Source organism: Hemibagrus wyckioides, linkage group LG05 (genome assembly GCF_019097595.1).
Source record: "Hemibagrus wyckioides isolate EC202008001 linkage group LG05, SWU_Hwy_1.0, whole genome shotgun sequence".
Taxonomy (NCBI): Eukaryota; Metazoa; Chordata; class Actinopteri; order Siluriformes; family Bagridae; genus Hemibagrus; species Hemibagrus wyckioides.
In genome coordinates, this window is record NC_080714.1 from 9,176,161 (window position 1) to 9,189,258 (window position 13,098).

Sequence of the window (13,098 nt, forward strand, 5' to 3'; positions counted from 1 at the left end):
AATAGGAAAGCACGCTGCACGAGCCGCTCGGTGACAACAGGGCTGAGGCGGGAGATGGGAAACATTAACCTGTGCATGACTAGAGGGACATATGTGTTAAAAATACATAGCTGTGAATAGGGTGCGGCTGGATATGTAGCCTAGATTTCGGGGTATTTTTACACTTAGGTGTAAAAAAAAAAAAAAAAAAGTTTGTTTTTTTTCCCCTGTATAATGTATTCAATTTATTTATGACCCAGATATGAGAACAGAATATCTAAATAAAAAAAAAAGAAACATTAAAAGCTTTCTTCGATTTTTTAGAGTATTTATTTTAATTTGATTTTAATGTATTTATTTTAATTAATTATTTTAGTTTATTTTACATAACTTTTTAAACATTATGTTTTTAAATATTACTACAGGAAAGATCATTTCTAATTTTATGGTCTATAAACAATCTAATATTTTTTGCATTAGCACTTAAACACTTATTTGTAATTTCACTCATACATCAAACTCTGAAGCTATACTATGCATGTTAAAATACATTTTACCTCTATAATTCTACTTGGTTAGCTCCACCATTCAATCACTGTGTGGGATCAAAATACTGATATGATGCTGCAATCTAGACATGTGAACTGAAGTAAATTTACCAGGATTAGTTTTAATAATTGTGGTTCTGTGAATACATGGTGGTAAGAATGACCAGGATATACACCGATCAGCCACCTGTCTAATATTGTGTTAGTCCCGCTTTTTGCTGACCCGTCATGCACTGTGTATTCTGACACCTTTCTATCAGAACCAGCATTAACTTTTTTCAGCAATTTGAGCAACAGTAGCTTGTCTGTTGGATCAGATCACACAGTCCAGCCTTCGCTCCCCACGTGCATCAATGAGCCTTGGCTACCCATGACCCTGTCGCTGGGTGACCACTGTTCCTTCCCTGGACCATTTTTGATAGATACTGACCACTGCAGACCGGGAACACCCCACAAGAGCTGCAGTTTTGGAGATGCTCTGATCCAGTCGTCTAGCCATCACAATTTGGCCCTTGTCAAACTCGCTCAAATCCTTATGCTTGCCCATTTTTCCTGCTTCTAACACATCAACTTTGAGGACAAAATGTTCACTTGCTCCCTAATATATCCCACCCACTAACAGGTGCCATGATCATTTACTTCACCTGTCAGTGTTCATAATGTTATGAATGATCGGTGTACATACTTCTTATGGACTTTGGGACCACAGGCAGAACTAAGATTAAACTAATGTTTAACACTAACTGTAGACAGCTTATTTTTTTTAAAAAATGTGGGTGATTCTATAATTGTGAGTACAATTGATTTCCATTGTGATAATTGTTTAATTTTTTTTTTGCTCAAATGTTATAATTCACTCATATTAAACCTATAGACACTTATTGTGAGTGTATGTATGTATGTATGTACACTATATTTCCAAAAGTTTTGGGACACCCCTCCAAATCATTGAATTCAGGTGTATAAAATGTGAAAGAATGGGTCACTCTCAGGAGCTCACCTATGCAATAAGTCCATTCATGAAATTTCACTACTAAAATATTCCACGGTCAAATGTTATTGGTTTTATAACAAAGCAATGACAGCAATTGGCAACAACAGTAAATCAGCCACAAAGTGGTAGGCCACATAAAATCACAGTCACAGAGCCAGTGAGTCAGTGCATGCTAAGGTGTACAGTGCACAGAAGTTGCCAACTCAAAACTTTGTGTGGCCTTCAGAGTAGCTCAGGACCAGTGCACAGAGAGCTTCATGGAATGGGTTTTCATGGCCAAGCAGCTGCATCCAAGCCTTACATCACCAAGTGCAATGCAAAGCGTCAGTTGCAGTGGTGTAAAGCATGCCTCCACTGGACTCTAGAGCAGTGGAGAAGTGTTCTCTGGAGCGACAAATCATGCTTCTTTGTCTGGAAATCTGATGGACGAGTCTGGGTTCGGCGGTTGCCAGGAGAACGGTAATTGGCTGACTGCATTGTGGCAAGTGTAAAGTTTGGTGGAGGGGGGATTATGGTGTGGGGTTGTTTTTCAGGAGCTGGGCTTGGCCCCTTAGTTCCAGTGAAAGGAACACTTAATGCTTCAGCATACCAAGACATTTTGGGCAATTTCATGCTCCCAACTTTGTGGGAACAGTTTGGGGATGGTTCCTTCCTCTTCCAACATGACTGTGCACCAGTGCACAAAGCAAGGTCCATAAAGACATGGATGACCGAGTTTGGTGTGGAGGAACTTGACTGGCCTGCACAGAGTCCTGAGCTCAACCCGATAGAACACTTTTGGGATGAATTAGAGCGGAGACTGCGAGCCAGACCTTCTTGTCCAACATCAGTGTGTGACCTCACAAATGCACTTCTAGTGGAATGGTCAAAAATTGTGGAAAGCCTTCTCAGAAGAGTTGAAGCTGTTATGTCTGCAAAGGGCAGCCAGTTCCATATTAAACCCTATGGAATAAGAATGGGACGTCACTAAATTTCGTGTGCATGTAAAGGCAGGTGTCCCAAAAGTAGCATATATGTATGTATGTGGCTTGTCGCTAAGCCTGTCAGTGGACTTGACAAGCTAAGACAGGTTAGTTACAATCTACTGAGTAACTACTTTTTTTTTTAAAGATTAATATAGGAAAATATATCATATGTTTTTGCTTTTAACAACTTAGAACATGGGACCTTGGTTAAAAACTTTGTTTGTGATAAAAAATATTGAACCAGGTTTTATTTTTGCCAATGTATTACCTGTTAGACTGACCAGATTGGCGGTGATTGATAGTTCTCTAACTCTGCACATAAGGCATAGGGCACCATAAGGCATGAACTGGGAGCAAACCCGGTTGACAAGACCAACACCTTATCACTTGGCTGTCATTCCACTGCCTGCAGATTTTGTTGATATGCAACTGAACAAGACAATGAATGAATAAGTTTTGGCAGCAAACACCATATACAAGATTATAAGATTATAAGATTATTAACCTTGTTTAGACATGCCATAAGACAACATTATGAACCAAATATAGCACAGAAAATACCTGGGGTGATGCTATCAGTTAAAGAGCTAAGATACAAACAAGGTATCTTCAGGACTGGGGATTACATATTTCTAACTTGTACATGCCATAACATTGACCAATTGTACACACAATTTCTGTCAGCCAAAATTCGCAAGTGGAGATCGATGTCCACTCAGCACATAGTATGGCGTGATTGTCAGAAGTCATAGATTTTGCGGTAGCTCCAGACAAACAAAGGTCCTGTTGGTTGGCATAAATTCTAAAGCTTTCCCTGGCATTCCCTAACAGACATGGTGTCATAGAAGCTTCCGTAGTTGATCACGCCCAAAGCGATTCAAGGTCATGAAACACCAAACCAAGTTAGAACCACTGACCTGATACCACTGACACAGTTATGACAGTGTGTTACTATTCAAGCTCACTGTATCTCTGTGGGACTGAAGAGGTGTGGTCTACTGAACACACCCGTGGTAGCTCAAGTGGTTAAGGCTCTGGGTTGTTGATTGGGATTCAAGCACTGTCAAGCTGCCACTGTTGGGCCCTTGAGCAAGGCCCCCCCCCCAGCTCCAGGGGTGCTGCATCATGGCTGACCCTGAGCTCTGACCCCAACCCTCCAAGGATGGGATATGCAGAGAAAGAATTTCACTGTGCAGTAATGTATATGTAACAAATATGGGGTACTTAGCTCAGTATAAAAATCATGCATGCAAAAAATTTCATGAGATTTGGATTTCATTTTGCTTGTTCATAAAACAACAATACAATACAATCCAATATCAGTCTAAAGTTTTAAGAAGTGAATGCACATTTTTTAGGCCTGTTTCACAATATAATAAAAAAAAACAACCCACATACAATTCTCTCCTATTTGGGTTTTTCACATTGGTGAAACTACACAATTTTAAAAAAGCAACCAACCTTGACTAAATTTGTTGTGTTTGGCTGATTGTCAGCAGCAGGGTAAATCAACGAGGACAAACGACTGCAAATAATATTGAATACTGCAGCAAAAGCTTAGCTACTCATTATTAAAATTGGAAGAATATTCTCAGAGGATTTGTGATTTTTCCACAGAAGAAAGACAAAAAGAAAAGAAATGAAAAGAAATGACCCAAAATCCAAAAAGTCTCCAGATTTAATTGTCATGCATATGTTTTTGTATAAGCCTTTGCCTTATAACTGCTCATAGAGAAGCATCACAGAGACAAAGCAGGATAAAATATTAGTTTGGTGATCACAGCACTGGACAATCTATCGGTACCGTCCCATACCCAAGCTTAGAAAGGAAACCAAGCAATATTTTACATTCCAAATTTTTTTTTACCATCTCTGAAAAAAACTGGAAAAAGTCATGTCTATCAGGTTACCACACATTTTCTCTGACAGTAATATACTACAGTCACCTTATTATATTTTGGTGATTGATGAAACTGCACTATAGAGTCAAAAGTATGTGGACACTTGCTCATGAGCCCTGAAGAATATGTGGGCTTTCCCCATATTTTTTTTCTAGACTGATTGTCTAGAATGTCTTCGTATGCTATAAAATTATGACTTCCTTTCACTAGAACTAAGGTGCCTAATTTTGGTCCATCATGAGAATGCCTCTCAGTGCAAAGTGAGCAAGAAGAAGAAGAAGAAGAAGAAGAAGAAGAAGACAGTTTGCTAAGGTTGGTTTGGAAGCACACAAGTGACAATAACCTCATCGAAAAACATGGCTCCACACCAGGCCTCTTTGCCTGACATCAGTGCCAATGTTCTTGTGGGTTAATGGGCCCAAGCAAAATATTGTCGAAAGTCTGCCCAGAAGAGTGCAGGCTGTTATAGCAGCAAATGTCTTCATAATAGAATGTTCAACAAGCAGGTATGGGCCATATAGTTAAATTTTAAAGCCTCTCATAAAATGTGTAGAATCCACATTTTCATGAATCCACATTTTCATGTAGAAGTATAAAGTATTATATTTAGATCATATGAACTGCTATGTTTCTCGCTGGAATAATTCTCTTTATGAGGCCCAGATATCAACTTTGCATCATAAGGTGCAACAATTACAAACTAAAGGATCTACATTTCCACAGTGCTGAATTTTATAAGAATAGTTTATGTATAGAGTACATTTAAATCGTTCTAAAAAAACAAAAGGTAAAAAAATATATAAGTAAAATTAAAAAATCTAATTATGGCAATCAGATGTTCAGATTGGCACCTAATATGATATGTTCTGATGTTTTGGAGATTTTTCAGGTTGTCCTGTTGTAATGCACGTGTTCATTCTCAGCCAACGTCAAAGCTTGTTGCTAGTTCATAGCAATAGAGATTAAGTATGTTACTGGTTCATCAATACTGATACAGCCTGGATTTCTGGGGCATGTGGGTGTTTCTCTTTTCACAGCTTCCAGTCTCTCCCCAGTCTCAGGAGTGACCTGACCCTCCTGTGTGTCTGATGCTGTTGGTGTGCTGATCCTGACTTCCATGGTGATTGTTCCAAGCTAGAGTCATATCCCACCACAGAGAATAAGAGGTGTTTGATGAAAGTGTGTGGTTATAATGTACAGTTAATGTGTCTGGTTAAACACAGGGTAGTGGGGCAGGCATTTGTCCCAGAGTATCCTGCGAGTGATGGACGATTACAGGATCGGGGTAGTTTTTCCGATGACCCCTAAGAAACAGAGAGATACACTTAATGAGAGCTGGTCTGATTGTTATAGTATTGCTAGCAAAATTGTCGTTGTATCTACTATAGTATTTGTGTATGGTTTGTTGCAAATGTGAAAGGCTAAATGCTAGGTACAGACGGAGTACCTTGGATGTTGCTCTTGTCTATTGCTGCTGTTGTTGTTGCCATTATGAGCATAGAAAGATTGTCTCTGTTCCTCTTCATTTAAGTGGTGCCAAAGTCTAGCAGATGCCTCTGCCCTTTCCCTATAAACATACAGAACAAGATGTATGTAGTTGGTATAAAACATCTCCACACCACTGTTAACATTTTTTATTTTTCATAAAAGGTTTTTACAATGCAATAAATCAAACAAACATCAATCATACTAGATCTTTTCGCCCCTTTTATTGTCATGGAGAAACCAACAAAATTGTATGTAAACCTCACAATCTGTTTAAGAGGCTGACCTAAAAAAAAAAAAAAGGACTGTTCATGCAAATGACCTGTCTAAAGCCCTGACTCAAAACAGTCCAACCGGCAGCTACAGGAAACAAGTGGTGGAGGCTGTGACTGCTAGTTCTACTAATGAAAAGGGTTTTGATTATCTTCTTAGCCTGGGCTTTGAATTATTAATGAAAGACTTCAATTAAGAGCTCTCTGTTATATTAGTTTGGACAGAATGTGTGTATTAATGTGACTTGATCTCAATCTCTTAAATTTTTCTTATTAATGATATAGTGACATTTTAAGGAACCATGTGCTTGTGATTTTATTCCCACACTGTAGAATAAAGCAAATGAGGCCATGGAAATTTCTGTCCAATTGAATGAGATGGGTTTATGTCCTTTCAATAATCTGTTTATTAAAAAAAATGGGTCCAATTAGTTTTACGAATCAGAATCTCTGTGTGTTTGGGTCCCGATAAACCCCAAAAAATGATGATCAATGGGCTGAGCATCAGACTAACTTTTGAGGCAGATAAAGGTATTAACTGATGAAGAACACACACACACACACAGTAAAAACAGGTCAAATTGTTGATGAATCTTTTAATTCTTGTATTATTCCCAAACAATGGCCTCTGATATTGATACAATGAGTAAATAGCTAAAGGTTTTTTTTACTATATATCTGTTCGTTTGTTTTTATATCTTTCATTTTTCCTGAATGTTGGGCAAATAGGAAATGGTAATTATTCAAACTTAAACACTAACAACTGTGATTGAAAATAGAATATAATACTGTTAATAAATTAAAGAGAATCTCTAAAACCATGCTCCAAAATCTAGAGGAAAGCATGTGAAATGTATTTCACAAGAAAATGGATGACCACTAATTCTACTTAATACTATTCATTATATCAGACTCATTATGGATTTAATGTTGTTATAAAGGTTCCAGGGTTTGGTTGTCTACCTCTTGTTCATATGCATGTTTTTGCACAGGTATTAACGGCTTGTGTGGAACAGATTGGGTGGCAGCATCTCTACCTGACCAAATCTGGCCAGGGGAGCTGATCAGGTAACTACAGAGGAAAAGGTTTGGATATTCATGGATAAATAACATGTGCTGTGTGATACGTGGATATTCTTCATATAGAAGTTGATCCAATCTCTAAAGATTGGACTCACAGGGCCCTAACAATAGCACATAATAGCCACTTTAAATATAAGGTAATAAATCTTCTCCTGAATCATGTCGATTTTGTATGTACGTGTTAGGCAAATTTGTACGAATTAGGATTGTGGGCAGGGTGCAATCCCCCCCACCCCCACAACCACCACCACCACCCCGTGCTTCTGTTCCCTTTTCTCACCTTTCTGCTCGTCTTATTTCCTCTTTCTTCAAACGGGTCAGCAGCCATGAAGTGATGAATATTATGCTCATAAACAGTATGATGGCTGTGCTGATAATGGACAGAAGCAAAGCCAGACGGAAGCCTTCTACATGCGTGACAGCTAATAGGAGAAGAGATATTTAGGAAAATATTAAAATAGGAGACGAGAATAGAGAAAACATGAAAAAAGAAGATGTATCATTCACATTTTTACAATTTCCTAAAAAAATACTACTGTTAATAACAATTAAATATTTTGTGCCCTTTGTGAAGAAAATATAACAGAGAAAATAACTACATTTAAATTAATAATCATTTTTATACTACTACTACTATTATTATTATTATTATTATTATTATTATTATTATTATTATCATTGGATGCTAATTTTAATATTTATTTTGTATTGTAAACAAAATTCATGTAGCTGAGGAGCTCAGACTTTGCAGTTCCTATTTCATCTCAGCTAAGTATCTCTAGGTTTCCTTGCTAATTAAGAATTTACCAGGCTTAGCTTTTGCTACCTATATACACTAATCAGGCATAACATTATGAGCACTGCCAGGTGAATTGAATAACACTGATTATCTCCTCATCATGGCACCTGTTAGTGGGTGGGATATATTAGGCAGCAAGTTTGTCCTCAAAGTTGATGTATTAGAAGCAGGAAAAATGGACAAGTGTAAGGATTTGAGCGAGTTTGACAAGGGCCAAATTGTGATGGCTAGACGACTGGATCAGAGCATCTCCAAAACTGCAGCTCTTGTGGGGTGTTCCCGGTCTGCAGTGGTCAGTATCTATCAAAAGTATTCCAAGGAAGGAACCGCTGTGAACAGGGTCACAGGTGGCCAAAGCTCCTTGATGCACGTGGGGAGAGAAGGCTGACCCGTGTGATCCGATCCAACAGACGAGCTACTGTTGCTCAAATTGCTGAAGAAGTTAACGCTGGCTCTGATAGAAAGGTATCAGAATACACAGTGCAGGATGGGTCAGGGCTGTTTTGGCAGCAAAAGGGGGACCAACACAATATTAGGCCGGTGGTCATAATGTTACGCCTGATCAGTGTATGTGCTGTTTATACACTCACAATCCATACAATACACAATACTGAGTAAGTACTCTGACATTACTGAGGTCTGATTGTGTGCATCAAAACAGACAGACAAAAAAAAAAAGAATAACAGAGTTATATCAAATATTTATGTATAAAGCAGTGGCAAACTACTCCGGTAATCTTATAGCCTCTTATGTGCTTTCTTGTGTGTTGCTGCACTCGCACAAACAACTAACAACCTTCCATAGACTACATAAGTATAGAAGTACAGAGAATGGTTTAAAATAGCCAGGTAGGAAAAGATCCTAAAGTTGTTAATACCTCAAATATTATAAAGCTGCAATAGAATGAACTGATACTGTCTAATACTTTACTAATAACATAGTAAAGTAACATAAATTCATGAGATGTTGATTCAGGTGACTCTGTTTTTTAGAACGTAAAATATATAAATAGGGAATAATTGGTAATACTGGAACAAGTGACCTTTTTCAGGAGGAGTTATCTTACCCACTAATCAGCAGTGACCTTCCTTTTACTCAAAGGTGATTTATTACCATTACAGTTAACACTCTTCATAATTATCCTAAGTGTGCAGTGTCATGACTTGTGTGTGTGTCTTACATTTACAGACAGCGATACCCCCACTCCATTCTGTGATGTTGTTTTCCTGCACGCAGGTAATCCGGCCACCGCTGATGGCACGATGATTAAGAGGGCAGATCAGTGTTATCACTGTGCCCACACTGGTCCCATTCCCAGCCACTAGTTTAAATGTCCCCAGTTGTGGAGAAGGCATGGGAGTGCACTGACCTAGAGAACGACACACAGATCAAAACTGAATGGATACACTGAACAGAGCTGTCATTTCCTGAAAATCATAAACCGCAGTTAAAAGGTTTTGAATAGACATAACAGACAGCATATATCTGAAAATTAAAAAAAAAAAAAGTTCAGGATGTGGTAGCTTAGTGGTTAAGGTGTTGGGCTACTGAGCTGAAGGTTGTGACTTTGTATACCAGGTCCAACAAGCTGGGCCCATGAGAAAGGCCCTTAAATATTCAGTTGGAAAAAATCCGATAAAGTCGCTCCGGATTACGGCGTCTACCAAATGCCAGAAATTGAAATGTAATTGTCAAGGTCTTCAAAAGAGTGATTTAAAGTGATTGCTACCATAAATTTCAATTCACACTAGGAAAGCAGATATTAGATATTCTAATTATTCTAATTATTAAAAGCAACGAAAGAAAAAAACCCCCACACATTTAATAAAGTATTCAAATTCAAGAACAAGAGAGGGGCTGTGTAGCTCGGTTCCTGCCATGTTTGCGTATGTGTGTGTGTGTGTATGTGTATGTGTGTGGGTGTGGGTGTGGGTATGGGTGTGGGTGTGTTCTTCCCGTGCCTTGGGTTTCCGCTGAGTGCTTTGGTTTCCTCTCTGTAAAAAGAAATTCATTGTAGGCTGACTGGTATCTTTAATTATCCGTAGTGTCTGAATGTGTGTGTGATTGTGCCCTGAGATAGACTGGCATCCTGTCCTGAGTGCCCCAGTCTCCTGGGATAGCCTCTAGGTTCCCTGCAACCCAGTAAGATAAGCGGTGTAGAGAATGGTTGAAGAATAAACAAGCAAAGTGGGTGCTCATGACTTATTCTCTAAATTATAAAATGTCCCATGTTCATGGAACCAGTTTTGCATGCAGGCCTTCAAGCAGGAAGGTCAACAAAAATACTAATATAGGCTGTGGCATTGAAACAGTGCTTAGTTAGTATTATGGTGTCCATAGTGTACAAAGAAAACACTGCCCACACCATTACACCATCAAAACTAGCTTGCACTGCTGACATATGGTATATTGGATTCATGCAAATGCCAAAAATCTGTCCCTAACATCTGCATGGAGGAACAGGACTCATGATTCATCAGAACAGGTGACATTTTCCCAGCTTCAACTGTCCAGTTTCAGTGAGTCAGTGCCCACTGCAGCCTCAGCTTCCTGTTCCTGACTGACAGCAGTGGAATCCAGGGTGTGCTCTTCTGCTGAGCCCTCTGGAGGTTTGACATTGCAGAGATCCTTTACAGTTGTAAAGAGTCACCTTTGCATTCCAGTCAGCTCAAATCAGTCTGGTCATCCTGCTCTCTGCGCCGCTCGACTCCATACAATCAGCCATGACTGGACTTTTGCGGCTTAGATAATGGCAAGAATGAATGAGCAGGTATACTAATAAATTGGCTGGCGAGTATAATAGATTTTCTTCTGTGCAGTAGTGTATACACACACACACACACGTCTTAAAAATACTTTATACTGTAACAAAACAGACTGAATTCAGTGCACGTGAAGTCAATTATAATTATTAGTCTAATGTTTATTATATATTATTCTAATTATTTATTTAATTATTATAATTTTATATTAATAAAAGTATAGACAGTGAAATAATTAACAATAAAGTTGATGTTTAATTTTTAAAATTAATTTTAGAATTAATTTTTATTTATTTATTTAAAATAATTTAATCTGTCTGTGACTAAACTGATGGCAAGTAAAAAAAAAAAAAAAAAAAAGTCCAAAAATGTACAGCACATTTTTCCCAAACCCTAAAATGCCTCATATGTCTTATCAGAATTATACTCAAAACTGTAGTTGCTTGATTAACCATGCCTACACTTTCTTGTTTTCTTGCCAGTAGAAATTTGAAATATATCATTTCTTTTAAAGCCGCGTAGCTGATTCATGAATCTCAAACATATCAGGAGCATTCTGGTGTTACCTGACCAAATGATTTATTATATATAGGTTGAAAACTGGGTTATGTGCCATTTGAGTCTATTTGAAAATAGTAGAAGCAGAATAATGACAGAAAACGATACCAAAAGCTGAAACTAAGCTGGATCCCAAAGTTTAGGCTGCAACTGAGCTCCATTTCTCGGCATTGAAAAGACTGCTCCATGTTAAAAGAGGCTTTAAGTATAGCTAAGAACTGCAGCTAGGTCAAGAGTCAAGGATGCAACTCGTGTATCATTTCTAAATGTAGTTATTGTTTATTGACCATGGTCATTTCCTTTCTGTTACACCACTGAGAAAGACTGAGTAAAAAAAATACACACAACTAGGTTCTCTTTTTACTTTACCCATTTACTGAATGCCATGGCTCAGACATGTGTCTATAAAAATAATTGAATAATTTTTCCATAATTTTTTAATTTTTCAATTAAATATAGCGTAAGAGTCATAACGCTACCTATAAGAAACCATTATCTAATCTTATGATCTTCACGGTATAATTTGTTTCAGTGTCTGTTTTGACATTTTTTTCTGCAGAGCACCTGCTTTTTGCCACTTCCTGTGGCAACCATATTAAACAGGAAGTGAGGAGTCAATGGGGTGTGGGAAGAGAGACCTATATCGGAGAACACCTCTGAACTGCCCTGGTTTTTGTGTAATATTTGTCATTTCTTATTATAAAACTTTTAACATAGACAGAATTTATATCCATTCCAAACCTGGGGATAATGTAGTAGTCATCTTTTCTTTAAAATTCTATTTCTGAGATGAAATCATGGGTCTCTATTTTCACAGTGCTTGGGTTACGTTTCGTGTCAGTTTTATAAATCCACATGCTTACTACATACACGATTCTGAATGGTTCGGCTCCACAGAGCTTCTGAGCTTTTATCCTATTTACACCCCAAAACCTGATCTCTGCTTCTCCAAAACTGCTGTTTTAATTGTCCCTCAGACTCGTTTACATACTATCAGAGACTATTATTATCAGAGATTATTATTATTATTATTATTATTATTATTAATTATTATTATTATTATCAGAGACAGGAAATTTTCTTCTGATTATTATTATTATTAGTAGTAGTAGTAGTAGTAGCAGTAGAAGTAGTAGTGCTAGTAATTGTAGTAGTAATAGTAGTAGTCATCGAAGTAGTAGTAGTAGTAATAGTCGAAGTAGTAGTAGTAGTAGTAATAGTAGTAGTAATAGTCGAAGTAGTAGTAGTAGTAGTAATAGTCGAAGTAGTAGTAGTAGTAGTAATAGTAGTAGTAATAGTCGAAGTAGTAGTAGTAGTAATAGTCGAAGTAGTAGTAGTAGTAATAGTAGTAGTAGTAGAGGTAGTAATGGTGGTGGTAATGATTGAGTAGTGGTAGTAGTAATAGTCGAGGAATGGTGGTGGTGGTGAGTGGTGGTCGGTGGTGGTGGTGGTAATGGTGGTGGTAATGGTCGGAGGGTGGTGGTGAGTAATGGTCAAGTGGTGGTAGTGGTGGTGGTAATGGTGGTGGTGGTGGCGGTGTGGTGGTGGTGGTGGCGGTGATGGTCGGTGGTGGTGGTGGTGATGGTCGGAGTGGTGGTGGTGGTGGTCGGTGGTGGTGGTGGTGGTGGTGGTGATGGTCGGTGGTGGTGGTGGTTGTGATGGTCGGTGGTGGTGGTATTGGTGGTGGTGATGGTCGGTGGTGGTGGTGGTGGTGTGGTGGTGGTGTGGTCGGAGTGGTGGTGGTGGTGGTG

At 38.4% G+C, this 13,098-nt stretch overlaps 1 protein-coding gene across 1 annotated transcript in view; it reads right to left on the reverse strand.

Annotated features, from left to right (window-relative positions):
• Window positions 1-3,793: 3,793 nt before the first annotated feature.
• Window positions 3,794-13,098, reverse strand: part of LOC131352615 (sushi domain-containing protein 3) — a 14,011-nt gene continuing 4,706 nt past the window's right edge. The window contains exons 2-5 of the mRNA XM_058388864.1: window positions 9,208-9,396; window positions 7,508-7,649; window positions 5,835-5,954; window positions 3,794-5,691 (exon numbers count right to left, since the gene is read on the reverse strand). Of these exons, the coding sequence (XP_058244847.1) occupies window positions 5,601-5,691; window positions 5,835-5,954; window positions 7,508-7,649; window positions 9,208-9,396 (542 nt within the window). The 3' untranslated portion in view covers window positions 3,794-5,600. The remainder of the gene's footprint in view (window positions 5,692-5,834; window positions 5,955-7,507; window positions 7,650-9,207; window positions 9,397-13,098) is intronic.